The sequence below is a fragment of the Hyperolius riggenbachi genome, chromosome 9 (genome assembly GCF_040937935.1).
Source record: "Hyperolius riggenbachi isolate aHypRig1 chromosome 9, aHypRig1.pri, whole genome shotgun sequence".
NCBI classification, from domain to species: domain Eukaryota; kingdom Metazoa; phylum Chordata; class Amphibia; order Anura; family Hyperoliidae; genus Hyperolius; species Hyperolius riggenbachi.
Window position 1 is genome coordinate 279,871,200 of NC_090654.1, and position 26,496 is coordinate 279,897,695.

The following is a 26,496-nucleotide window of genomic DNA, read 5'->3' on the forward strand; positions in this document are numbered from 1 at the left end:
GCTCCACACTGCGCATGCGCGAGTGCGTCATAGAGGGCGCTCGTGCATGCGCAGTTTAGAGCGGCACGTCTTCAGGAGCACTCGGGCTCCCGAAGCATTTCTGAAGCCTCTCTTCGGCGGGGAACCAGCGGTATTTGACCAAAACGGTCGAATACCGCTACGGGGGAGCCAGCGCAACAGCGGGGACCGGGAGAGGAGAGGGGACGCTCTATGGGACCCAGAGTCTTCCTCTCCTTAGGTGAGTCAGTATCTGACTTTATTATTTACAGTTCGGTTCCCATTCACTTTAAGGGCTGAAGCCAACTGGATCATTTTTTTTTTAGCATCTAGAGATCGTTTTCAACTGCTAGCGATTTCCCTAAACGCTCTGCCAATGTAAATGGATGGGGCAGATTCCACTATTAGGCCTGGTTCACATTACCGGTGAGCGGAACGTATACTGTACAAACACTTCGGTATGCGAACGGATCCAATGTTAAACCAATAGATCCATTCACATCCATCCGCTTGTACGGATCTGTTGTCCGTTCCGCTCAACGGACAAAAAAAATGCAGCAGGACCCAATTTTCCGGACCATTTCACTCAGCTGCATAGGAACAAATAGAAAACTGAAAGCTTACAGCACGCTGGCTGTAAAAACGGACAGATTCTACCTGATCCTGATGGTCGGATCCGTACAGCCGGCTCCGCAAAAAAAACGCAGATGTGAACCGAGCCTTAGGCAAATCGCAATCGCAGGACTGTCAGCAGTTTGGGAACGTTTTCATTTGTATTGTATAGGAGCAGGGAAATTGCTCCCAAACTCACTTGCATAGCGCTATCACACATCGCTAGCAACTGTGATAGCGCTTTCTAGTGGGACCCAGGCCTGAGGCTGTTTTGTTGAATAAATGAACTGCGCTGTGCATTCAGGAGAGGAAGAAATACAGCAATACAAATGTACAGTGTGGCATTTACCTTGTGGTAGCAGCACATCTATCAGCCACTCGCTGTGATCCCTGTGGGAAGAAAAGAGGTACAAACAGCCCATGAAATATACAGCGGAGGCTCCAAAAATTAGAATATCGTGCAAAAGTCCATTTAGTTCAGTAATTCAACTAAAAAGGTGAAACTAAATTATGAAATAGACTCATGACATGCAAAGCGAGATATTTCAAGCCTTTGTCATACTTTTGATGATTATGGCTTACAGCTTATGAAAACCCCAAAATCAGAATCTCAGACCATTTATTGTGAACAGGTTCAATATTCTAGGCTCTAAGGCCTAGTGCACACCAGAGCGGTTCTGCTGCGGTTTGCGATCTGCTTGCGGGTGCGGATACGCTTGGTCAATGTATCTCAATAGGGTGGTTCACACCAGAGCGGGAGGCGTTTTGCAGAAACTCATACTCCCGGGCTGCTGCAGATTTTGGATTGCGGATGCGTTTCTGCCTCTAATGTAAAGTATAGGAAAAACGCAAACCGCTCTGAAAAACTGCAGTTCAGAGCGGTTTTGCAGGCGTTTTTGTTACAGAAGCTGTTCAGTAACAGCTTTACTGTAACAATATATGAAATCTACTACACCAAAAACGCTACACAAAACCGCAAAATGCTAGGTGAAACGCTGCAGAAAAAGAAGAAAAAGCGTTTCAAAATCTGCTAGCATTTTGCGGATCTGCTAGCGTTTTTTGGTGTGCACCAGGCCAAAGTGTCAGACTCCAATCAGCTCATTCACCCAAAACACCTGCAAAGGCTTCCTATTTCATATATTAGTTTCACCATTTAAAGGGAACCTTACTGAGAGGCATATGGATATTTCCTTTTAAACAATACCAGTTGCTTAGCATCCTACTGATCACTTTGGCTGCAGTAAAGGCTGAATCACACACCTGAAACAAGCATGCAGCTAATCCAGTCTGACTTCAGTCAGAGCACCTGATCTGCATGCTTGTTCAGGGGCTGTGGCTAAAAGTATTAGAGACACAGGATCAGCAGGAGAGTCAGGCAACTGGTATTATTTTAAAGGAGAATGTAGTGAGAGGTACATGGTGGCAGTCATATTGATTTCCTTTTAAGCAATACCAGTTGCCTGGCAGCCCTGCTGAGCTATCTGCCAGCAGTAGTGTTAATCACACCAGAAACAAGCATGCAAATTATTTTGTCAGAACTGACAAAAATGTCAGAAACACCTGATCTGCTGCATGCTTGTTTAGGGTCTAGGGCTAAAAGTATTAGAGGCAGAGGATCAGCAGGCTAGCCAGGCAACTGGTATTGCTTAAAAGGAAATAAATTTGGCAGCCTCCATAATCCTCTCACTACAGTTCTCCTTTAAGGCTGCTTTCACAGTGGGAGGTTACAGGCGCATATTAGAGCAGCCTGTAACGCAGCCCAACTCACAGCAATGAAAAATCAATGGGCTGTTCACAGTGCCCACATTGCGTTACATTGTAACGCTGGACGTTCTAAGAAAGTGCAGCATGCTGTGAGTTATACGCGGTTTTAGCAGCGTTAGACTGTTTGCACATGCTCAGTAATGTTGTTTTATTGCTTTTTGTGTGCAGGAGAGGAGGAGGGGAGAGTCTGCTATTTTGCCTAGCCACATGGCTAATTAATATTCACTGCACTGCAATGCCGGTTCTCTTCCTGCTAGCAATGATTCATATAAATCATTCTCTGCCTGCTAGTTATGATTCATATGAATCATTCTCGGTTCTCTGCCTGCTAGCATGATTCATATTAATCATTCTCGGTTCTCTGCCTGCTAGCAATGATTCATATGAATCATTCTCGGTACTCTGCCTGCTAGCAATGATTCATATGAATCATTCTCGGCTCTCTGCCTGCTAGCATGATTCATATGAATCATTCTCAGTTGTCTGCCTGCTAGCAATGATTCATATGAATCATTCTTGGTTCTCTGCCTGCTAGCAATGATTCATATGAATCATTCTCGGTTCCCTGCCTGCTAGCAATGATTCATATGAATCATTCTCTACCTGCTAGCAATGATTCATATGAATCATTCTCTACCTGCTAGCAATGATTCATATGAATCATTCTCTGCCTGCTAGCAATGATTCATATGAATCATTCTCGGTTCTCTGCCTGCTAGCAATGATTCATATGAATCATTGCCGGTTCTATCGAACGAAAACGGCGCACTACGTAGCGTCCTTCTTTAGCACCACCATGCGTTGCGTTAGGGGAACGTTATGCGACCTTAACGTCCCCTGCAACGCAACGTCTCACTTTGTAAGAGCCCTAAAAGAAAAAATCCATATACTTCTCAGTTTAGGTTCCCTTTAAGTTGAAATAAAGGGACTTTTGCACGATATTTTAATATCTTGAGTTTCACCTGCAGAAGAGAGAGAGAGAAAGAGAGCGAGTGTATATAGATAGATAGATAGATAGATAGATAGATAGATAGATAGATAGATAGAGAGATAAACAGACAATAGAATACTGTAATAGATAGATAGATAGATAAACAGACGATAGAATACTGTAGTGTAGACAGATACATCCAGAATCGCTGGTGTATAGCCCATAGCTAATAAATGTTTAAGTACTGGAGTGGACTACGCATTTCATAGTGGAAAAGAGCCCTAAGCCCTATCCCATAAAGCCATCTCAATACCAGCCATGCACTGATGAGGACCAAGGAGGTCAAAACAGGCTGTGTTGAGTTGATGTTAAGAAAAACAAAAGTTTGCTTTCCTAAAACAGAAAGAATTTGCGATAATTCAGGTTGGAGTGAGCTCGAGATGTCTTCCAGTGCACCACTGCTGAATATATGCAAATTACCCATTGAGTTGATGTGGCTTTGTAAAACTTATTAGCTACAGGCTCACTATACACCAGCGGTTCTGGATGTAAGCCTGGCTTCAGAGGCATAAAGAGATGATTTGCAGATTACGAAGTGATGCATTGTGGGTAACCACAGTTGCTCACTTACAGCTACTTACTTACATACCTTCTGTTTTAAGAAGGCAAATGTGTATTTAGCATAGACTGATATAGAGATAGAAATGTACATGTTGATGTTAGAAAAAAAGCAATTTTCCTAAACAGATACACAAGGTCTGTTAACTCCTTCAGCACCCGACAGGCCACGCCCTCTCGGACTCACCCAGCGATCCTCTGGCTGCATTCCTCACAGAGGTATAACGGAGGTGGTTTATCACCCAATGCCACTGACAGCGCAGCATCGATACACATCTGTGGTGAGAAAGGGTTATGCAGGTTACTTTACTACACCAAATTAGAGGGGAAAAAAAACACAGAACATGTGACACTGCCTTCCTGTCAGCTGTAATCACTGTCACAGGCTGATGTGAATTTACTATGGAATCACCTAGTAGGATTTCATTTCTAATGATACATTCCTTTCATGACTCCCACTTGTCTTAGATTTTTAAAAGTGGTTTTCAGATGCCACCTGGTGGTAGGACTGAGGTATGACCAACGCAAGCATTACTTAGCAATATGACTAAAAGCTGCTAAAGAAAAGCAAGTGAAGAGTGGTCCGGTGTTAGTTGTGGAGCAGAATTGCAGACATCAAACCAACCAATGATGATTCCGGTAATACCTTTCATGACTAACTGCACATGCTTTATTGCAAGCTTTCAAAATGTTAAGTTCCTTCTTCAGGCATTATACAGAACTGGATCAGAACAGAGTGGTTTTAGAGGAACTGGAAGGGTTAACACTTCAAGGAAACCAGAGATGAAAGCTTTGGCACAAAATAAACATTCCCCCCCCCCCCCCCCCGATAGATTTTAAAAAATAAATACTATACCTGGTATTTTCACCACGCTGGTGTGCCGTTTTTTTGTGTTATTTTACTAAAACTCCATGCAAAACACAGTTCAGCAGAAAAGCATATTAGTTAGTGGGCTGTGTGCAAAATTAAACCACCATTTCTAAAAAAACCTCTTATGACTAACAAATATAGATAAAAAAAACAAAACGTTTTTCAATATACCCTTACATTAGCAGCTCCTCCCATCTCATCACAGCTCTCTGCAGGGGGACACACCGCACGAGGGCCCCTGAAGTTCCGTTGCTTCAGGGGCCCATTAAGTATTGCTGTTTTTTTCTTTTTTTTTTCCTTGGGGGCCCCGACTCCTCTCCCCCCCTCACCTCGGGCCCTCCCCCCCCCCCCCCTTTTATGCAGCGGGAGAGCGGCAAATATAGGAAGTCCCCGGCGGTTCCAGCAGGCGCTAGAGGTTCAGCCGCCTGGTCTACACTGCCTTCTCCTCTGTATATCGCTCGCTACATCCCGGTTTAGTAGCGAGCGATATACAGAGGAGGAGACAGTGTAGACCAGGCGGCTGAACCTCTAGCACCTGCTGGAACTGCCGGGGACTTCCTATATGTGCCACTCTCCTGCCGCGCGTAACTGGAGGGGGGTCCTCTCCCGGCTACCCACCAGGCTACCTACCCACCCACCAGGCTACCTACCTACCCATCCACCCACCAGGCTACCTACAGACCCACCCACCAGGCTACCTACCTACCCACCCACCCGGCTACCTACCTACCTACCCACTAGGCTACCTACCTACCCACCCACCAGGCTACCTACTTACTTACCCACCCACCAGGCTACCTACCTACCCATCCACCCACCAGGCTACCAACAGACCCACCCACCCGGCTACCTACCTACCCACCCACCCGGCTACCTACCTACCTAACCACCAGGCTACCTACCTACCCACCCACCAGGCTACCTACCTACTTACCCGCCCACCAGGCTACCTACCTACACACCCGGCTACCTACCTACCGACCAGGCTACCTACCTACCCACCCACCAGGCTACCTACCCACCCACCTGGCTACCTACCTACCCACCAGGCTACCTACCTACACACTCACCAGGCTACCTACCTAAAGGCTACCTACCTACCCACCAGGCTACCTACCTACCCACCCACCAGGCTACCTACTTACCTACCCACCCACCAGGCTACCTACCTACCTACCCACCAAGCTACCTACCTACCTACCGACCCACCAGGCTACCTACCTACCCACCCACCAGGCTACCTACCCACCCACCAGGCTACCTGCCTAACCAGACTACCTACCTACCTACCCACCAGGCTACCTACCTACCTACCCATCCACCCAGCTACCTACCTATCCACCCAACAGGCTACCTACCTACCCACCCACCAGGCTACCTACCTGACTACCCACCTGGCTACCTACCTACCCACCCGGGGGGCGGCAATAAAACATTAAGAGGGACAGTGGCCGTGGGTTTCCATCGTGTTCGCGATTATCGCACGTCATTACCGCCTGGCATCTGATCGAGCATGTCAGCCCGAGATTTTCCAGCACGTTATCAATTTTCGATATGTGTGACCAATCTTTGCCCGAAATTGGTCAAATTGTTGATCGGGTATGCTCTTGGCAGCACCAATTTTCATCAGATAATAATTAATGAATCTGATGCTTTGATCGGTTGCCAAGTCGACAGATATTTGGCCAACTTAAATATGTGTTCAAATGACACCAGACCAATCTTATAGTGTTTTATATTCATTTTTTTAATTAATGATTTATTAGCTCGGTGTCTGGAGATGAGCTGTAAGGAATAAGGAAGGCACAAGTAACGCACAGTGATAAATATCGGCATATATGGCTCCTTATCACCAGGACAGTATTTGGGAAGATTTCACATTTACTCCAGGAGGAACAACACACCAAATACAACAGCGAATAACGTGAGCGACTTCTCTACCTTGACGGCTGGCTTGTTGATGGCGTTGTGGCATTCGATGTGCTGGCAGTGGATGGGATTCCACGCTGGGGGAATACAACCAAGAAATGATCAGTGACAAGTCCCCAAGCACAGAGATCAGTACTACACACTGTAGTTACTGGAAAAAGACACGTCATCATACTAAAAACACAACTGGAGGTACCCCTTCCCCCCCCCTGCCCCCCTACCCCCCAAAAAAAATATTTTAATGTAAATGTTGGCTTACCTTTGTGAAATCAACAGATCAATGTTTCAGACTTTTAGGCCCCGTTCACACTGCACTAGTTTCTAGCCGCGTTTTGGAAACGCGTGAAGGTGGCCGACACGCACGACATCAGACATTGCATAGAGTGCACTGTGAAGGAGTGCACAACCTTCTTTTGTACCAATAAAGTTTTTCATATGCACGTGCAGGATTTTCAGGATTATATCTCTTAGTAACTTTTGCCTTCCAGGCAAGCCCTCCTCAATTGAGTAGTGCCTTTGTCAAGAGGAATAGCTTGCAATTTTTATTTCTATATAGACAAGTTACTTGTTATAGTTAGTTTTTCATCTCGGATCCGCTTTAATTGACTACCTCACTAGCAAATTAGTTTTGGATTCATTTAAACCCCAACTTTAACCTTTTGGTGCAATTGATTGTAGATAGAGAGAGAAGCTTACTTCGTATTTAGATGTATATTATCTCACCTGTGTACTGCAGGCCGCGGTACTCGCTGATCGCCCCTGGCGGTTTCAAGTTCGGCCAATAATGGAACAGCATCTGTACTGCCGGGGGCTTCACTTGGGAGGGTCCATAGGCGATGACATACAGCAAATCCTGCCAGACAAGGAGGAAATAGATATAAGAAAAGTTCATTCAAACTCTGGATTGGGACTATAAGTCTCAGCATGCCTTGCCAGCCTCACAGTACCACGCAAGTTAGAGCTACAGTGTTAAAGAGACTCTGTAACAAAAATTGCATCCTGTTTTTTATCATCCTACAAGTTCCAAAAGCTATTCTAATGTGTTCTGGCTTACTGCAGCACTTTGTACTATCACAGTCTCTGTAATAAATCAATGTATCTTTCCCTTGTCAGACTTGTCAGCCTGTGTCTGGAAGGCTGCCAAGTTCTTCAGTGTTGTGGTTCTGCTATGAACTCCCCCTTCCAGGCCCCTCTCTGCACACTGCCTGTGTGTTATTTACATTAGAGCAGCTTCTCCCTTCTCTCTTATCTTTTACAAGCTGGATAAATCCTCCTCTGAGCTGGCTGGGCTTTCACATACTGAAGAATTACAGACAAGGGCAAAGCTGTTTGCAGCAAGAAAAGAGCAGCCTGAAACTTCAGTGCATGGGGGAAAGAAACACACAAATGATCTCTTGAGATTCAAAAGGAATGCTGTATACAGCCTGCTTGTGTATGGATGTATTTTCTATGTGTGGACATACTGTACATCAACCTACTTCCTGTTTTGGTGGCCATTTTGTTTGTTTATAAACAAACTTTTTAAAACTGTTTTTAACCACTTTTAATGCGGTGGGGAGCGGCGAAATTGTAAGGGTAATAGGAGATGTCCCCTAACGCACTGGTATGTTTACTTTTGTGTGACTTTAACAATACAGATTCTCTTTAAGCCTGTGCACACTTTAAATTATGATTGGCCAATCACTGACCAATTTTACCACCTCCATTTAGTATGAGGGTCAACAGACATTGAATAATATGAGTATGATGTCCTACCGTATTATTATATTGTGTGTGGTTGAGGGAGACCTTTCAGGAATTCTCGAGTTAAAAATCCTGGGTTTGCCCCTGACCCAATTCTTCCTCAAAATCCTCCATCCACTGAAATCTTCTTGTCTTCAGCTCAGAGCATCCAATCCTTCCACCCAATCCTTCCTCCCAATCCTTCCTCTACTGAAATCTTCTTGTCTTTAGTTCTGATCACCAAATCCTTCCACCCAATCCTCTATCCACTGAAATATTCTTGTCTTCAGCTCTGATCACTCAATCCTTCCTCCCAATCCTCCCTCCATGAAAGTCTACCTGTCTTAAGCCCTGAGTGTCCAATACCTCCCCCCATTCTTTCTGCATCATAATCTTCTTGTCCTTAGCTCTAAGCATTGAATCCTTCCTGCCAATCCCCCTCCACCGAAGTCTTCCTGTCTTTAGCTCCGAGTGTCCAATACCTACTCCCATCCTTTCTCCACCGAAATCTTCTTGTCCCTCGACTGACATCTTCTTGCCTTCAGCTCGGAACATGTGATCCTTCTTCTGCTCACTGAAATGTTCTTGTCTTCACCCCCAAGTATCCAGCCCATTCCTGCAATCCCTCAACCATCCACTGAAATGCTTTTGTCTTTAGCCCCTATCGCCCAGTCCTCTCTCCCTGTCCTACTCCCCTCCACCAAAACCTTCTAGCTTTCCATGCTGAGTGTCCAATCCAATCCTTCCTTCCAGTCTTATCTTCAGTGGCACAAGCCAAGTGCTCCCCCTCCGTTCGTATTGGCCCAAGTGCAATTAACTTTTTCTCCTGAGTTTTCTTGTTGGATAGTTTTTTATCTTCTCATTAAAATAACTTTTCGTCACTTTGTAATTGAAAAAGTATAAAAAAAAAGTAGGTAAAAAGGAACTCTCAAAAAGTTTTTGAGTATTTTCTTGCTTGCTGGTAGTTTAACCACTTCAGCCTTCAGTGTTTTTTCACCTTATGCATCATTTCAACACTCCTCCCATTCATTCGCCAATAACTTTATCACTAATTATAACAACAAAATGATCTATACCTTGTTTTTTTCACCACCAATTAGGCTTTCTTTGGGTGGTACATTTTGCTTAGAATTTTTTTTCCCTAATGCATTTTAACAGGAATATTAGGAAAAAATGGAAAAATTCATAATGTCTCAGTTTTCAGCCATTATAGTTGTAAAAGAATACATGCTACCATAATTAAAACCCACGTATTTTATTTACCCATTTGTCCCTATTATATTACTCCATTTAAATTATGTCCCTAGTACAATGTATGGCGACAATATTGTATTTGGAAATATAGGTGCATTTTTTCAGTTTTGCGTCCATCACTAAATACAAGCCCATAATTTAAAAAAATAACAGCAATATACCCTCTTGACAAACATATTAAAAAAACAAGTTAATGTATTGTTTTGTCATTTTTTTGGTTTACTATGCCAAAACATTTTGGAGGTTACTATGGGAGAGTGTGGGAGGGAAGAAGTTAATTTTAAATGTAATTGTGGTTCTTTTATTTTTAAATACGGTAAATTTATGTAGAAGTAATTTTACTATTTGGTAACAAGATGTCCTCAATAATTTATTTTTAGCGCCCTGTAAGCGTACATATGTATACGCTTACAGGAAGTGAAAAGTGGTTGTGTACAGTAAATGTTTTTCTTTTTTCAGAATGATCCCGGATCATTCAAGCCACCGATCATTACAACGGAGACTTAGATCAATAAATGGGAATTGCGTTACCATTCAGTGATCTCCAGACAGTGGCAACGGGTACCCCCACGGGTGAACGTGGGATCGGCCACAGCAACGTTTTTTTTCATGGATGTAGCTCCTACGTCCAGCATGCATTTTTGGACATAGAAGCTACGTCCAAAAAGCTTAAAGGATACCCGAGGTGACATGTGACATGATGAGATAGACATGTGTATGTACAGTGCCTAGCACACTAATAACTATGCTGTGTTCCTTTTTTTTCTTTCTTTGCCTGAAAGAGTTAAACATCAGGTATGTAAGTGGCAGTTCTTGTCTGAGTCAGGACTGGGTCAGACGAGCAGTGTGACCCTCACTGATAAAAAATTACAACTATAAAACTCTTTCCTAATAAATGGCTTCTAAGAGCAGGAAAGAGATAAAAAAGGGTCAATAGTTCATAGATTTTAGCTCTGGCATACTTCAATGAATGTGTCATTGAGCAAAAACAATAAAACTGTTAAAACTTAAAAAGTAGATTTAAATATAAAATAAAATTGTGGAATATCTTAAAAAGTCATTTTTAGGAGAAGGAGGATAGATACAATTGTTTATTTCATTAGTTTATTTTGCCCTCGGGTGTCCTTTAAGTAGTTAAATGGCAATTTATTAACCAGGTGATAAAATAACACCTTGGAGCCATTGGGGCCTGTGGGCCATTGTCTTCAGCTCCAAGTACCCAATTTACTAATAGACTAGTTTACTATTTATTTCTTGTTAACCTCCTGGGGGATACAATTATATCGCCCAGGAGGTGGCGCAAGACTATTTTTAAATTTTTTTTATTTTTTAAATCATGTAGCGAGCCCAGGGCTCGCTACATGATAGCCGCTGTGCAGCGGCATCCCCCCACCCCCTCCGATCGCCTCCGGCATACAAAGCAAACAGGAAATCCCGTTCAGAACGGGATTTCCTGTTTGGCTTCCCCCGTCGCCATGGCGACGATCGGGATGACGTCATCGACGTCAACGACGTCGTGACGTCAGAGGGAGTCTCGATCCACCCCTCAGCGCTGCCTGGCACTGATTGGCCAGGCTGCGCAGGGGGTCTTGGGGGGGGGGAGCGGCACGGCACGGCGAGTAGCGGCGAATCAGCGCGGAGCGGCGGCGATCGGTATATACACGCAGCTAGCAAAGTGCTAGCTGCGTGCAACAAAAAAAAAATTATGCAAATCGGCCCACCAGGGCCTGAGAAAACCTCTGTGGCGGCTTACCCCGAGCTCAGCTCGGGATTATCCCCCAGAGGGTTAAAATGAAAGACAATACGCCAGTCATCTTAAATGGGAAGTAAATGAATGGTGCAGGTATATTGTATTTGGTTCAGAGTCACATTTTAAACACAGTGAAATGCAAGTTCACGGACAGCGTTAAGTGAACTTGAAGTGAAAATAAACTTATGTGATAATTAATTCAATGTGTAGTACGGATGATAAATAGAACGTCCGTAACATGGAAATGAGGCTCATATTTTTATTTTACATTTAATGGCTTGATTTTTAATATTGCATCAGACTGTCATAGTTGTTATTATTATTATTATTATGTATTTATATAGCACTGAGATCTCCTGCAGCACATTACAGAGTACATAGTCATGTCACTGACTGTCCTCAGAGGAGCTCACACTCTAATCCTACCATAGTCCTAGTCTAATGTCCTACCATATGATTCTTATGTATTTATATAGCACTGACATCTCCTGCAGCACTTTACAGATCACATACTCATGTCACTGACTGTCCTCAGAGGAACTCACAGTCTAATCCTACCATAGTCATAGACTAATGTCCTACCATATTATTATTATGTATTTATATAGCACAGACATCTTCTGCAGCACATTACAGAGTACATGGTCATGTCACTGACTGTCCTCAGAGGAGCTCACACTCTAATCCTACCATAGTCATAGTCTAATGTCCTACCATATTATTATTACGTATTTATATAGCACTGACATCTTCTGCAGTACTTTACGGAGTACATAGTTATGTCACTGACTGTCCTCAGAAGAGCTCACAATCTAATCCTACCATAGTCATAGTCTAATATCCTACCATATTATTATTATGTATTATATAGCACTGACATCTTCTTGTGATGATCCGCTCAGCTGGCTGCACTGGCATTCCTCTAGTCTGTGGGCTGCAGGTCCCTGGAAGAGAGACCTGTCTTTCCATTGCAAGTTTCTGGTCTGTTCTGCTGCTGAGGAATTTGCATACATTCGTTATGCAAATCCCCTACCTGCCTCCTTTGATGACTGGCAGTATAAAGAGCTATGTTTCCCAGAGTCCTTGGCTGGTCATTCCTTCAGGGTTTGTAGTAAACACTCCTAGGGCTTGATTCACAAAGCGGTGCAAAGTGTTTGCACGCCTGTGAAAAGCCCCTTATCACGCCTAAACTCACTTTAGGCATGATAAGAAGAAACTCACGCGAATTTTCCGCGCGCAAAGATTTGCGCGCGCGCCCGCGCGATTGCGCACGAAGCACCCCGCGCTTCGCGCGCAGCGCCCATTGAACCCTATGGGACTTTGCGCGCGCGCCTGTGCGTTTGCGCGCGCAAAACTTTGCGCGCGGGAGCTTTGCGCGAAGAGCAGCAAAAATCGGTGATAACTCAGCAGTGCAAAGGTTATCATGCCTAAAGTCTTTTAGGCGTGATAACTGAGTTATCACCGCTTTGTGAATCGAGCCCTTAGAGTGTCAGCCATGCTACTTCTTGTTAAAGTTAGCTTAGAGTTATTCATGGGACTGCACTAGGTAGTTTCCCTAGTGCAGTTAGGATTGCATATCTGTTTGTTTGTCTGTTGCGATTGTCCTGTCCCAGCGGTGGTCGACAGGAAATCGTTCTGTGTGTCTGGGTGCTAACCGGAACAGCGGTTGTTACTGGTAGCCCCTTCTGATCTGTCTTGCCTGGATCGCACTCGCCTTGCGCCAGTGCTGTGGATCCTTCTGTTCTGTCTTCCTGGATCGCACTAGCCTCTAGCGCTAGTGCTGTGGATCCTTCTGATCTGTTTTCTTGTTCCTGAGTTTAGATCGCACTAGCCGCTAGCGTTAGCGGCTGTGGATCTTTTTGATCTGTGTTCCTGCTTGGATCACACCTGCTCTGGCGGAAGAGTGGTGGATCCTTTCTGCCTAGTTCTTGTTTCTCGTTTGTCTGTCTTGTCTGATATGGGCGCTTGCCGTAGGCTCGGTGAGGTAACCGTTAAGCAAGCGTTCACGTTCTGTTTCGTGTTTGTCTGTCGGTGGTTAGTTAGGCGTGCTTGTCTCTGATGTGCTTAACACGCGGAGACCACGCTGTAACGCGTTCGCTGTTGCGAATGAGTGCGGTGTTCGCGTTTAGTTAGCGTTTGTTATTTTCTTTATCACTCTTATTGTATTTTTTGCTGTGCCTTTGCTCCTCTTGTGTTCTGTTCTAGTCTGTCTTGTGTCACTTCTGGCGATCGCCTTTCTCGCGATCGCGTTCCTACTTTTGTTTCTGCTGAGGTGTGTTCACCGTCGCAGGGTCGCGACTAGATTGGTGAACACACATTCGTCCTGTCCCTGTGCTCTTTCTCTTTATGGGCTGTTCAGCCCCGCATTGTCTTGATCTGTACAATCCCCATCTGGCATCTGTGGCCATGCAGCGATTGTACTCGTCTGCACTCCACAGCGCCATCTGCCGGTGGGAATTGCCCTCTGCTGGTACATTGCACCTAGCCTGGGTTCACCCAATTATACGCTTGTGGAAGGTTTTCGCTGTGTCAGTGCGCATCTCGTGCGCTGACCACGAAAACGATTCCGCAAACGTTACACTTCTGCAGCACTTTGCAGAGTACATAGTCATGTCACTGACTGTCCTCAGAGGAGCTCACAATCTTTTCCTTACTATAGTCATATCAGAATCAGGCTCCGCTTATGTTCATTGTAGCCTAGGGACAATTTGGGGGCAAGCCAATTAACTTATTTGTATTTATTTGGATGTAAGCGGAAACCAACAAAGACACGGGGAGAACATACAAACTTTGTGCAGATAGTGCCCTGGCTGGGATTCGAACCAGGGACCCAGTACCGCAAGGCAAGAGTGCTATCCACTATGCCACCGTGCTGCCCACTGTGCTAAACAGTTGCTGTTTAGAATCCAAACTCTGCCTTGTTAAGCTGAAAGAGAAGGAGAAGCAATGACCCTTTGAACCTTTCAGCACTTAAACGTCATTAGAAGCCCATCTCACTGTTTCTCAGCTGTTTTAGTCTCTATTTACTCTTCAGGAAACTGAATTGAATTCTACAAGCTGTAGACAAACTTATTTTTGCCTCGATAATGTTTTTTTAACTCTTGCTGTAATGGAAAACAGAAAGCAACTTACTACAGCCAGTATTATATGTACCTATGTTTATGTCATCATGTCACATGTCCCTTCAGGTGTGCATTATAAAATGTGCGCTAAAGCTTTAACGATCACTGGAGGCAAGTACATTGGCAGACCTGGTGGGAGCGACTCAGGTGTCCCCTTTAGTATTTCGAGAAAAGTCACACAGTTATAGATAATTCATAGTTTTAACTTACTTTCCAAACTTCCTGCTTGTATTTCATGAGGCACTCCAGGAGCTGACAGTGATAGACTGCGAGACAACACATTACACAGATCAACAACCACTGCTACAATCCTGCTACTACTAATAAGGTGGCCGTACATCAGGCGACTTGGCGGCCCAACGACAATCCAATTTGATTGCTATAACTGAATTGGATGAAAATCAGTGCCGCCAAGAGCATGGGTGCGCGACGTGCTCGATTGAGTGCGCAACGGTAACGGCGTGGGAGATCAGGATGAGTGACAAATGCGTTGGAACCACCAGCGCTGTCCCAATGAATATAAAATGGGCCCTGTGCAGTATACTTTATCTGTCCGTATCTGGGCCCCATCCTCCGTTCACAAACATGCGCCACACGTGGGTGCTGCTGGCATATACTGGGCGCATGTGTGGCGTTCCACGTTACGTCAGCAAACATGTGGTTGAGTAAACGGAGGACAGAGCCCAGAGCCAGCAGCGGGCACTGACATTTTACATTGCACAGGGATGGACAGCGTTGGTGGTCGGGGAGGTGGTGGATGCGATGGCACAAGGGCAATTCATGCTGAAATCGATTGTAAACCGGCCGGCAGTGTACGGGCAGCCAACAGATCCCTATCCAATCAGATTTGATCAGAGAGAGATCTGTCTCTTGGTCGATCTGCCCAGACATCCTCTAATGTATGGCCACCTATAGCGGTGCAAATAATGACAATAAATAAAAGACACAAATAAATGCACACCATTTAGTGGTTTTTTTTTATTAACCCCTTGCGTACCAGCAGTCTCTGGCCCCTTAAAGTGTACTAGAGATGAGTACATGTACAAGTTTTATACATACCTGAGGCTTCCTCTAGCCCCATGCGCACGGATCGCTCCCACGCCGCCGTCCTCAGTCTTCTCCCTCCTCGGTAACGGGTCCCATACGTTTCGGCCAGTCGCAGCCAGCCGACGCATGTGCAGTGTGCATGCAGATTAGGGGGAGAACATCTACAACACACCGCTGGACCTGGATTACCTGTTTTAGTATATTTTTTACCTGTTTTTTGTCCTCTAAACCTGCGTGCATCTTACAGCCCAGAGCATCTAATAGTCCAAAAATACAGCAGCTGCACATCCCTCTCACTACAAATGTACTTTAAAGTGAACCAGAGACGAAGCACCTCATGTATTTTACCATATATATCAGTGGGGACATTAGAGAAAACACCTACCCTGCTCTCTGTTTCATCCTTCACTGCTCAGCCTGCTTCCAATCAGCCCTGATAAAATCCCCGACTTAGCATTCAGTCTGGCTTTGCTCAGGAATCATTATAGCTGAGTCTGTCTTCTCTGATGTCTTTTCAAGTCCAAGCCTGCCCCCTTGTGGCTCTGCTATAATGACTCAGCTATAAAGATTCCTGAGTAAAGCCAGGCTGAATGCTCAGTCGGGGATTTTATCAGGGCTGATAACAAGCAGGCTGAGCAGTGCAGGATGAAACAGAGAGCAGGGTAGGTGTTTTCTCTAATGTTCCCACTGATATATATGGTAAAATACATGAGGGTGCTTCGTCTCTGGTTCACTTTAAAGAGAACCCGAGGTGCTTCTTGGTGGGCAGATGGGACACAGAGGCAAGTTCTCTGCCTCATGACATGCCTCTCTGTCCCCCCAGCGCCGCTCTTTGCCCCCTCCACCCCCCCATGCTATTGCCCCCCCCCCCCCAACCCCTCTCAAAATTAGCAACAATATTTGTCGCTATCTCGGGGGGTAAATAAAAGGGAGGGATTGCCTCTTTAGAAACTCCCACTGGGGTGTTCCTGCAGGCTTTCCAGAGCCCCGGCCGCATCCCCTGCCACTCCCCTGCCTCCCTGCATGCTGGGAGAGAGAGATCTCTCTTCTTCCATCGTCATGACCCACAGGTCACAAAAGTGAAAGTGGGCCGGTGCGGCCCACAGGAGCGGCGGGGACCATGGTTTTGGCGGCTACCAGATACACTCAACCCCCCGGATCAGGTAGGATAATTTTTTCTTTTATGAGCGAGGTTAACTGAAGCGAGAGGGATATGGAGGCTGCCATATTCATTTCCTTTTAAACAATACCAGTTGCCTAATCTACTGCTGATCCTCTGCCTCTAATACTATTAGCCATAGCCCCTGAACAAGCATGGAGCAGATCAGATGTTTCTGACATTATTGTCAGATCTGACAAGATTAGCTGCATGCTTGTTTCTGGTGTGATTCAGACACTACTGCAGCCACATAGACCAGCAGGACAGCCAGGCAACTGATATTGTTTAAAAGGAAATAAATATGGAAGCCTCCATACTCTTCTCACTTCAGTTGTCGTTTAAACGACCACCACAGTACATACACAAACAGACTCACACAACCTACCCCAGAAGCAACTCTTATTTCTAACAGTGTCTCAGCAGCAGAAGAGACGTACCTGGGTTGGATGTATATTGCATTGCGATCATGAGCATTGAAGACGCTGACAAGTTAACATGTTGGGGGACACCTCCCTCCCTTCCTCTGGAACCTGTTTCAACAAATAAAACAGTCAGTATAAAATATTAACTGAGGCTACCAGCAGAGAACATGACTGGGTTCTTTTCCGTTAGCCGGGCGCAACCACTAGGTGGCGATAAAACTCCAGCGATTGCTGGCAGCAGAGTTACATCTTTCCCTACTATCCATGGCGGCCTGGAGGGGGAATAGTAATTAACGCCACCTAGTGGTTGCGCCCGGCTAACGGAATAGTACCCATGACTGATACAGACACACATATAAACTCAGACAATGTATAGGGGGGCCTCACCTTCATGACTGAATATTTTGGTTTTGTATGTGAAATCAGAGAATAAAGTGCTCGACCAGCAAAAAAAAATTTGGAGGATGGATTAGCCTTCCACAATACAGCGCCCTCTAGCAGCAGGAGGGTGCAGTACTTCAGTATATGATTAATAACTGTTTTGGTGATATGAGAGGAACCCCCTGGTTGCATACTGTTAAAACACTCCTTTACAGTAGCCTATATACTGTACTATATACACTTTACACATCTGTACTGACTCTGCACTTAGTCAGCTTCTCCATGCCTCTTTCTACACACAACCCCACTGCTGCCCATTCCTGTCCATGCTGTGCTCTCATATCTGTGATCTACAGTCATGTCTGACCATTGCTCTCTGCCTATCATTTCCTGTTCCTGCCTCCGGCCAGAAAGAAGAACGCTCCATTCACACTGGGAATAGCAGAACGCTAGCAAAATCACTAGCGATTTGCAAATCGATTTTTCTCTGTACAGAAAAGCGATTTTGAAGCAATTGTATGTTGTGATTTTTTAACATTGGGAGGCATCGCTCCAAATTTGCTTAAAAAAAAAGCTGCATGCACCATGTTTGCGATTTCAGCACACTGGGAATTGCTGTAGATTTGTAGAAAGCATAAATCCCTGCTGAAAGAGCCCTAGTGGGCTCCAGGCCTTATAGGATACCAAATGTCAAAACATTTGGGGAAACAAGTAGAGATGAGCGTAATGACCTAATTACGATTTTGCGAAATTTCGCGTAATTAGTGTAATTACGATTATGGCCGTAAGCACATAATCGTAATGAAGAAGGATTTCGCGAAATTTCGCGTAAGCGTAATTTTCGCGTAATTTTCGCATTACAGTCGTATCATGCCGTAATTTCGCATTAAACGCTACCGTAATTTCGCGTTAAACCGTAACGCTCCGTATAATATAAAAAAGCCGCCGACTTTAAGGGTTAATAGCAAAGCCCCCTTAAATGCTAAGAGCCTCAAATTTGGAGAATATATTAAGGAGATCAGGAGGAATAAGAGGAAAACATTTTTTTTCAAAAAGACCTTATAGTTTTTGAGAAAATCGATGTTAAAGTTTCAAAGGAAAAATGTAAACATTTAAAAACCCGCCGACTTTAACGGTTAATAGCAAAGCCTGCTTAAAGTTTAGGAACACCAAATTCCCAGGGTATATTAAGGGGATCAGTGGGAATAAGAGGAAAAAATTTTTTTCAAAAAGACCTTATAGTTTTTGAGAAAATCGATTTTTAAGTTTCAAGGGCGAAAATGTCTTTTAAATGCGGAAAATGTCAGTTTTTTTTGCACAGGTAACAATAGTGTATTATTTTCATAGATTCCCCCAAGTGGGAAGAGTTTTACTTACTTCGTTCTGAGTGTGGGAAATATAAAAAAAAAACGACGTGGGGTCCCCCCTCCCAGACCTCTTTAACCCCTTGTCCCCCATGCAGGCTGGGATAGCCAGAATGCGGAGCACCGGCCGCGTGGGGCTCCGCACCCTGACTATACCAGCCCGCATGGTCCATGGATTGGGGGGTCTCGGAAGGGGAGGGGCAGCCAAGCTTTCCCCTCCCCCTCCGAGCCCTTGCCCAATCCAAGGACAAGGGGCTCTTCTCCACCTCCGATGGGCGGTGGAGGCCGCGATTTCCTGGGTGGGGGGTTCATGGTGGAATCTGGGAGTCCCCTTTAAAAAGGGGTCCCCCAGATGCCCACCCCCCTCCCAGGAGAAATGAGTATAGAGGTACTTGTAGTACCCCTTACCCATTTCCTTTAAGAGTTAAAAGTAAATAAACACACAAACACATAGAAAAAGTATTTTAATTGAACAAAAAACATAACCACGAAAAAAGTCCTTTAATATTCTTAATTAACCATTAATACTTACCTGTCCCTTTAAATAAATGATCCCACGCAATATCCTCGGAAATGTTCTATCAGTTACAATGTAACAAAGTTATTACAATATAACAACTTTGTTACATTGTAACTACGCCGCACCCGACGTCACTCACCGCCGCCGCCGCCGCCGCGTCTGCGCTGCAGGACCCGACAGAGCTCTGAGCTATAGCTCAGAGCTCTCGAAAGCATCTTTGTATTTGGGCTCCAAGGAGCCCCATTGGTCCTTAGCAGACCAATGGGGTTCCTTCTGATTTGAAGGAACCCCATTGGTCTGCTAAGGACCAATGGGGCTCCTTGGAGCCCAAATACAAAGATGCTTCTCAGAGCTCTGAGCTATATAGCTCAGAGCTCTGTCGGTCCGTGCAGGACGCTAAGTCCCCGCCGGCTCCGCTGCCCTCCCCGCCTCTCCCACATGTCACCCACATGTCACCCACATGTGGGTGACATGTGGGTGACAGATGTGGGCGGGGTGGACAGCGGGAGCTGCGGGGACTTAGCGTCCTGCACGGACGCGTATGCGGCGGCTGAGCGGCGAGTGGCGTCGGGTGCGGCGTAGTTACAATGTAACAAAGTTGTTACATAATAACTTTGTTACATTGTAACTGATAGAACATTTCCGAGGATATTGCGTGGGATCATTTATTTAAAGGGACAGGTAAGTATTAATGGTTAATTAAGAATATTAAAGGACTTTTTTCGTGGTTATGTTTTTTGTTCAATTAAAATACTTTTTCTATGTGTTTGTGTGTTTATTTACTTTTAACTCTTAAAGGAAATGGGTAAGGGGTACTACAAGTACCTCTATACTCATTTCTCCTGGGAGGGGGGTGGGCATCTGGGGGACCCCTTTTTAAAGGGGACTCCCAGATTCCACCATGAACCCCCCACCCAGGAAATCGCGGCCTCCACCTCCACCGCCCATCGGAGGTGGAGAAGAGCCCCTTGTCCTTGGATTGGACAAGGGCTCGGAGGGGGAGGGGAAAGCTTGGCTGCCCCTCCCCTTCCGAGACCCCCCAATCCATGGACCATGCGGGCTGGTATAGTCAGGGTGCGGAGCCCCACGCGGCCGGTGCTCCGCATTCTGGCTATCCCAGCCTGCATGGGGGACAAGGGGTTAAAGAGGTCTGGGAGGGGGGACCCCACGTCGTTTTTTTTTTATATTTCCCACACTCAGAACGAAGTAAGTAAAACTCTTCCCACTTGGGGGAATCTATGAAAATAATACACTATTGTTACCTGTGCAAAAAAAACTGACATTTTCCGCATTTAAAAGACATTTTCGCCCTTGAAACTTAAAAATCGATTTTCTCAAAAACTATAAGGTCTTTTTGAAAAAAAAATTTTTCCTCTTATTCCCACTGATCCCCTTAATATACCCTGGGAATTTGGTGTTCCTAAACTTTAAGCAGGCTTTGCTATTAACCGTTAAAGTCGGCGGGTTTTTAAATGTTTACATTTTTCCTTTGAAACTTTAACATCGATTTTCTCAAAAACTATAAGGTCTTTTTGAAAAAAAAAAATTTCCTCTTATTCCTCCTGATCTCCTTAATATATTCTCCAAATTTGAGGCTCTTAGCATTTAAGGGGGCTTTGCTATTAACCCTTAAAGTCGGCGGCTTTTTTATATTATACGGAGCGTTACGGTTTAACGCGAAATTACGGTAGCGTTTAATGCGAAATTACGGCATGAACGAAACGCGAAATTTCGCGTTGAAAATTACGCTTGCGGTATTTTCAATTACGATTTTAATGGCAATTTCGCTACGCTAATTTCGCATCGTAATCGCAAATTTCGCATGCGTAATTATAGTAATGCGAAATTACGAAAATTTCAGCTCAACTCTAGAAACAAGGGTAGCAGGCATATACTGTACCGGTGCTGATGCCTACTGCTCCCCTCGTTCTCCTCTCTGCCCCCATAACCCACCTAAAAGCTCCCCGGGATCCTCTTCTGGTCGGCTGGTTCAATCTTGACTGCACAGGAGCTGGCCTGGGCCCATGGCTGAGAGAGCTCTGTACATAAGTATGATGTCACTACCAAGTGATTGGACAGCAGGGGCTCAGAGCAGGACGAGTGGAGCTCTCATCATTGCCACTTAGCAGGCATACGTTTGTAGCGCTCGCTATGCTTCTCTGATAAGGCATGTTAACTCTGATAAGGCATGTTAACGCTCATAAGGCACACTATTTGTTATAGTAGTCAGACTTATGTATTGTAGGGAGGAGCTCTCGGAATCGGAACAGTTCTGATTTTCGCATTGGAATTCGGGCATTCCAAGCAAAATCACAAAAATCGTAAATTACACCGTTTCGAGTGCCGCGTTTCATTCTGCCAATGCAAAAATTGGCTTTGGAAACAAGAATTTTCAGCAAACACAGGGTAAAACATTTACTACAAAAGTGAAAAACTGACTTCTAAAATAAGTATTCTGGACCCACAGTAATGTCAACAAAATGGCAGCCGGGGACTCCCTGGTCCCCAGAGGCCACACTAAAGAGGCAGAAGGAGCTGTTTTACATGAATGGGAAGTCCAGGGGACTGGTGCATCCCTTGCCCTGGTCCCCCAATCTATGTGCACATGCAAGCCTGGGGAGAAGCATTTACAGCGAAACGGTCGTCAGGCCATGCACCAGACGGCACCCACTGCCCATCCCACATCCCCTTCATCTTATGCACGATAAGTATCTTCTTGAATGTTATTTGTCTTTATACAAGATGAACTTTTTTGACAAGAATTGAATGCAAGTGCATCAGCAATAAATCAACGTTAGCAGTGCCAAGCTTTTCACTGTCTTCCTGTTGCAGTATACTGTCTCAGCTCAGAGCACACTGACAGACTGCACACCGCAATCTGAGTCGTCCTCTCCACGTGTGTTTATTTCCGTGTGCCTACCCACTTCTCTTGTTGTTGCTTATCAGTTCCAAATGTAGGTTATTACTTTCATGTTCTGCAAGAACCACCCCTTAAAAGAGGAACTCCAGTGAAAATAATATAATAAAAAAAGTGCTTCATTTTTATAATAATAATGTATAAATGATTTAGTCAGTGTTTGCCCATTGTAAAATATGTTAAATCCCTGATTTACATTCTGACATTTATTACATGGTGACATTTTTACTGTTGGCAGGTGATGTAGCTGCTGCATGCTTTTTTGGCAGTTGGAAACAGCTGTAAACAGCTATTTCCCACAATGCAACAAGGTTCACAGACAGGAAACTGCCAGAAGTACCACGGTCCTCAGAGTTTCTTGTGGGAGGGGTTTCACCACAATATCAGTCATACAGCGCCCCCTGATGGACTGTTTGTGAAAAGGAATAGATTTCTCATGTAAAAGGAGGTATCAGCTACTGTTTGGGATAAAGTTCAATTCTTGGTCGGAGTTTCTCTTTAAAGGACAAGCGAGGTAAATTAAATAAATGTATCTTCACTTTCACATCAACTCCCTAACCAGCTCCTGTCATCTCCAACTCAAAAATATAGCACGCATTTGACATTTTCTCTCTCAGTACACAACCAAAATGTTAGAACATGCTCAGGTTATATCTCGTTTGGTCTATTGCAACATATTGCTTGGTGGACTTCCAACTAACCAACTAGCACCCCTCCAATCTGTACTGCTGCTCATCTCGTTCATCTCTCCTCTCGCTCCTCCTCTGCTGCTCCTCTCTGTCAAGCTCTTCATTGGCTACCAATTACCCAGAGGATCCAGTTCAAACTCTTAACAATAACCTACAAAGCTCTCCACAATCTCTCTCCCCTGTATATCTCCTCACTAGTTTCCAGATACCAACCCAACCGCCATCTCAGATCTGCACACGAGCTTCTTTTATCCTCTTCTACAATTACCTCCTCACATTCTCACGTGCCTCACCCCTCCTCTGGAATGCCCTTTCACAGCACATCAGCTACTCTGCCACCTTTGAAATCTTTAAACGCTCCCTCAAAACCCACCTTTTCCGACAAGCATATTCTCTATCTGAAGCTATACTTCCTTCAACCTCGCGTCTAGTCAGGGTCGGACTGGGACACTGGGGGCCCACCTGTGATGATCCGCTCAGCTGGCTGCACAGGCAGACAGCTGTTTGACCATTCCTCTAGTCTGTGGGCTGCAGGTCTCTGGAAGAGAGACCTGTTTTTCCATTGCAAGTTTCTGGTCTGTTCTGCTGCTGAGGAATTTGCATACATTCGTTATGCAAATCCCCTACCTGCCTCCTTTGATGACTGGCACTATAAGAGTCCTTTGCTGGTCATTCCTTCAGGGTTTGTAGTAAACACTCCTAGAGTGTCAGCCAAGCTACTTCTCGTTAAAGTTATCTTAGAGTAATTCTTTGGACTGCACTAGGCAGTTTCCCTAGTGCAGTTAGGATTGCATATCTGTTTGTTTGTCTGTTGCGATTGTCCTGTCCCAGCGGTGGTCGACAGGAAATCGTTCTGTTTGTCTGGGGTGCTAACCGGCACTGCGATAGTTACTGGTAGCCCCTTCTGATCTGTCTTGTCTGGATCGCAGTAGCCTCTAGCGGTAGTGGCTGTGGATCCTTCTGATCTAGTTTCTGGAGTGTAAGCTGGAGCTGCGGTCGCTTCTAGCTACCTCGTCTAATCTGTCTTGTCTGGATCCCAATAGCCTCTAGCGGTAGTGGCTGTGGATCCTTCTGATCTAGTTTCTGGAGTGTAAGCTGGAGCTGCGGTTGCTTCCGGCTACCTCATCTGATCTGTCTTGTTTAGATCGCACTAGCTGCTAGCGTTAGCGGCTGTGGATCTTTCTGATCTGTGTTCCTGCTTGGATCACACTTGCTCTGGCGGAAGAGCGGTGGATCCTTTCTGCCTAGTTCCTGTTTCTCGTTTGTCTGTCTTGTCTGATACGGGCGCTTGCTGTAGGCTCGGTGAGGTAACCGTTAAGCAAGCGTTCACGTTCTTTGTTTCGTGTTTGTCTGTCGGTGGTTAGTTAGACGTGCTTGACTCTGTTGTGCTTAACACGCGGAGACCGCGCTATAAACGCGTTAGCTGTTGCGAATGAGTGCGGTGTTCGCGTTTAGTTAGCGTTTGTTATTTTCTTTATCATTCTCATTGTATTATTTGCTGTGCCTTTGCTCCTCTTGTGTTCTGTTCTAGTCTGTCTTGTGTCACTTCTGGCGATCGCCTTTCTCGCGATCGCGTTCCTACTTTTGTTTCTGCTGATGTGTGTTCACCGTCGCAGGGTCGCGACTAGAGTGGTGAACACACATCCGTCCTGTACCTGTGCTCTTTCTCTTTATGGGCTGTTCAGCCCCGCATTGTCTTGATCTGTACAATCCCCATCTGGCATCTGTGGCCGTGCAGCGATTGTACTCGTCTGCACTCCACAGCGCCATCTGCCGGTGGGAATTGCCCTCTGCTGGTGCATTGCACCTAGCCTGGGTTCACCCAATTATACGCTTGTGGAAGGTTTTCGCTGTGTCAGTGCGCATCTCGTGCGCTGACCACGAAAACTATTCCGCAAACGTTACACCACGAAAGAAATTTCAACCTGGGGCCCACACATCCCATGATTGCGGTGAAAAAAGGGCGTGACCATGCACCGAAAGGTGGGCGTAGTCATGATGTATTATGGACAGGGCCAAATGTACATGATCTTAGCAGCATTGTAATTCAGAGACACTGCTGCCCAGCAAAACTTTGCATAGAGTCCCCTCCTTTAATATAAAGTAATGTCCTACTTTGCAGAAGTTGCAACCGCAGAGGTTGTAGAGGTTGCGACCGCATCGGGGCCCTTGGGCCAAAGGGGCCCTGAAGGGCCCTCCCTCAACTACAGTATTACCTCTCTATTGGTCCTGTGCTTATAATAATCACTTTTATAGATACTTTGAACAGTGGTAATTATTAACAAGCTATTTCCCATCCCCTTCTTGTACCTCTGACACTGTAGTTGCCATTGGCAGGTTTTGGTGCGCCGTATCAATTGTTATGTATACAGTGCTTGGGGGGCCCCATTGTAAAATTTGCATTGAGGCCCACAGCTCATTAGCTACTCCACTGCTCTCAGCATGAGTGATTACAGCACAGAGAAGAGGATTTTTGTGCTGCAGGCAGCAATTGGAGCTCTGTCAGACAAGGAGGGGGGGGGGGGGGGGGAGCACCAGAGACCTGGAGGCGGGGCCCACTGAGGGAAAAAACTGTACTACTGTGGCCCAGTCCGACCCTGCGTCTAGTTGTACTTCTTACTAAATAACGTAATCACGCACTGCCTGTACATATACTGTATACTTCCCCCACCTCTTGTTTCCCCCTTATTCCTTTAGATTGTAAGCTCACAAGGGCAGGGCTCTCATCCTTTTGTGTCTTGGAAAGTTATTCATTTCATAGCTTGCACTCTGTTAGACATTTATACATTTTAGTCATCATGTTAAATCTGCTATTGTAATCACCAGTTCTGTATTTTGTACCAGTGTCCATATTTTATGAATGTCATTGTCTGTATTATTATGTATCCCTTGTTTGTTTTCATACATTGTACAGCGCCACGGAATATGTTGGCGTTTTATAAATAAATAAATAATAATAATTTACTTCCCTGGGGCTTCTTGCAGTCTCTATAATACCGTCGACGCAGTTCCAGTCTTCACTAGGGTCCCGCTGGCAGCCTCTAAAGATTGCGCCCACAGCACCAGAAGCACACTTGCTTGCGCAGTACGCTCGCAGTGATGCAGGTGCACTTGGCGTGGGGGCACGCCCGTTCATGTGCAGGAGAGGCTGACCTGTTGAGGCATCAGCGATCTTCAGAGGCTGCCAGCAGGAGACAGGAGAAGAGCTGCGGCGAGGGACACACGTGACTTGTGGGGGCTGGAAGACACCCCAGGTAAGTAAAGATCAGATTTGTTTCATTCACCTCGTTTGACCTCCCAGGTGCCCATACATTACACGTTTTGCTGCATCGATATTTAGCAAATTCAGACTAATCGGGAAGAGACTGATGCCACAGCGTGACCACCCGATCGTCATTTTGATCAATTTCTGGTTAAAATCGATTTA

The 26,496-nt window shown here is 45.3% G+C and overlaps 1 protein-coding gene across 6 annotated transcripts in view; it reads right to left on the reverse strand.

Moving 5' to 3' along the window:
* Nucleotides 1-26,496, reverse strand: part of UNC79 (unc-79 homolog, NALCN channel complex subunit) — a 282,366-nt gene that overhangs the window by 212,173 nt on the left and 43,697 nt on the right. For 5 of the 6 annotated variants that reach the window (XR_011024177.1, XM_068254657.1, XM_068254659.1 and 2 more), the window contains 6 exons: nt 17,214-17,306; nt 14,781-14,836; nt 7,446-7,575; nt 6,735-6,799; nt 4,110-4,198; nt 959-999 (listed from right to left, as the gene is read on the reverse strand). Coding sequence is in view for 5 of the 6 variants with exons in the window: in XM_068254657.1 (XP_068110758.1) it covers nt 959-999; nt 4,110-4,198; nt 6,735-6,799; nt 7,446-7,575; nt 14,781-14,836; nt 17,214-17,306 (474 nt within the window). In the remaining variant the exon portion in view is untranslated. Of the gene's footprint in view, nt 1-958; nt 1,000-4,109; nt 4,199-6,734; nt 6,800-7,445; nt 7,576-14,780; nt 14,837-17,213; nt 17,307-26,496 lie in introns of those variants that run through there. The other variant, XM_068254658.1, reaches the window with a different exon arrangement.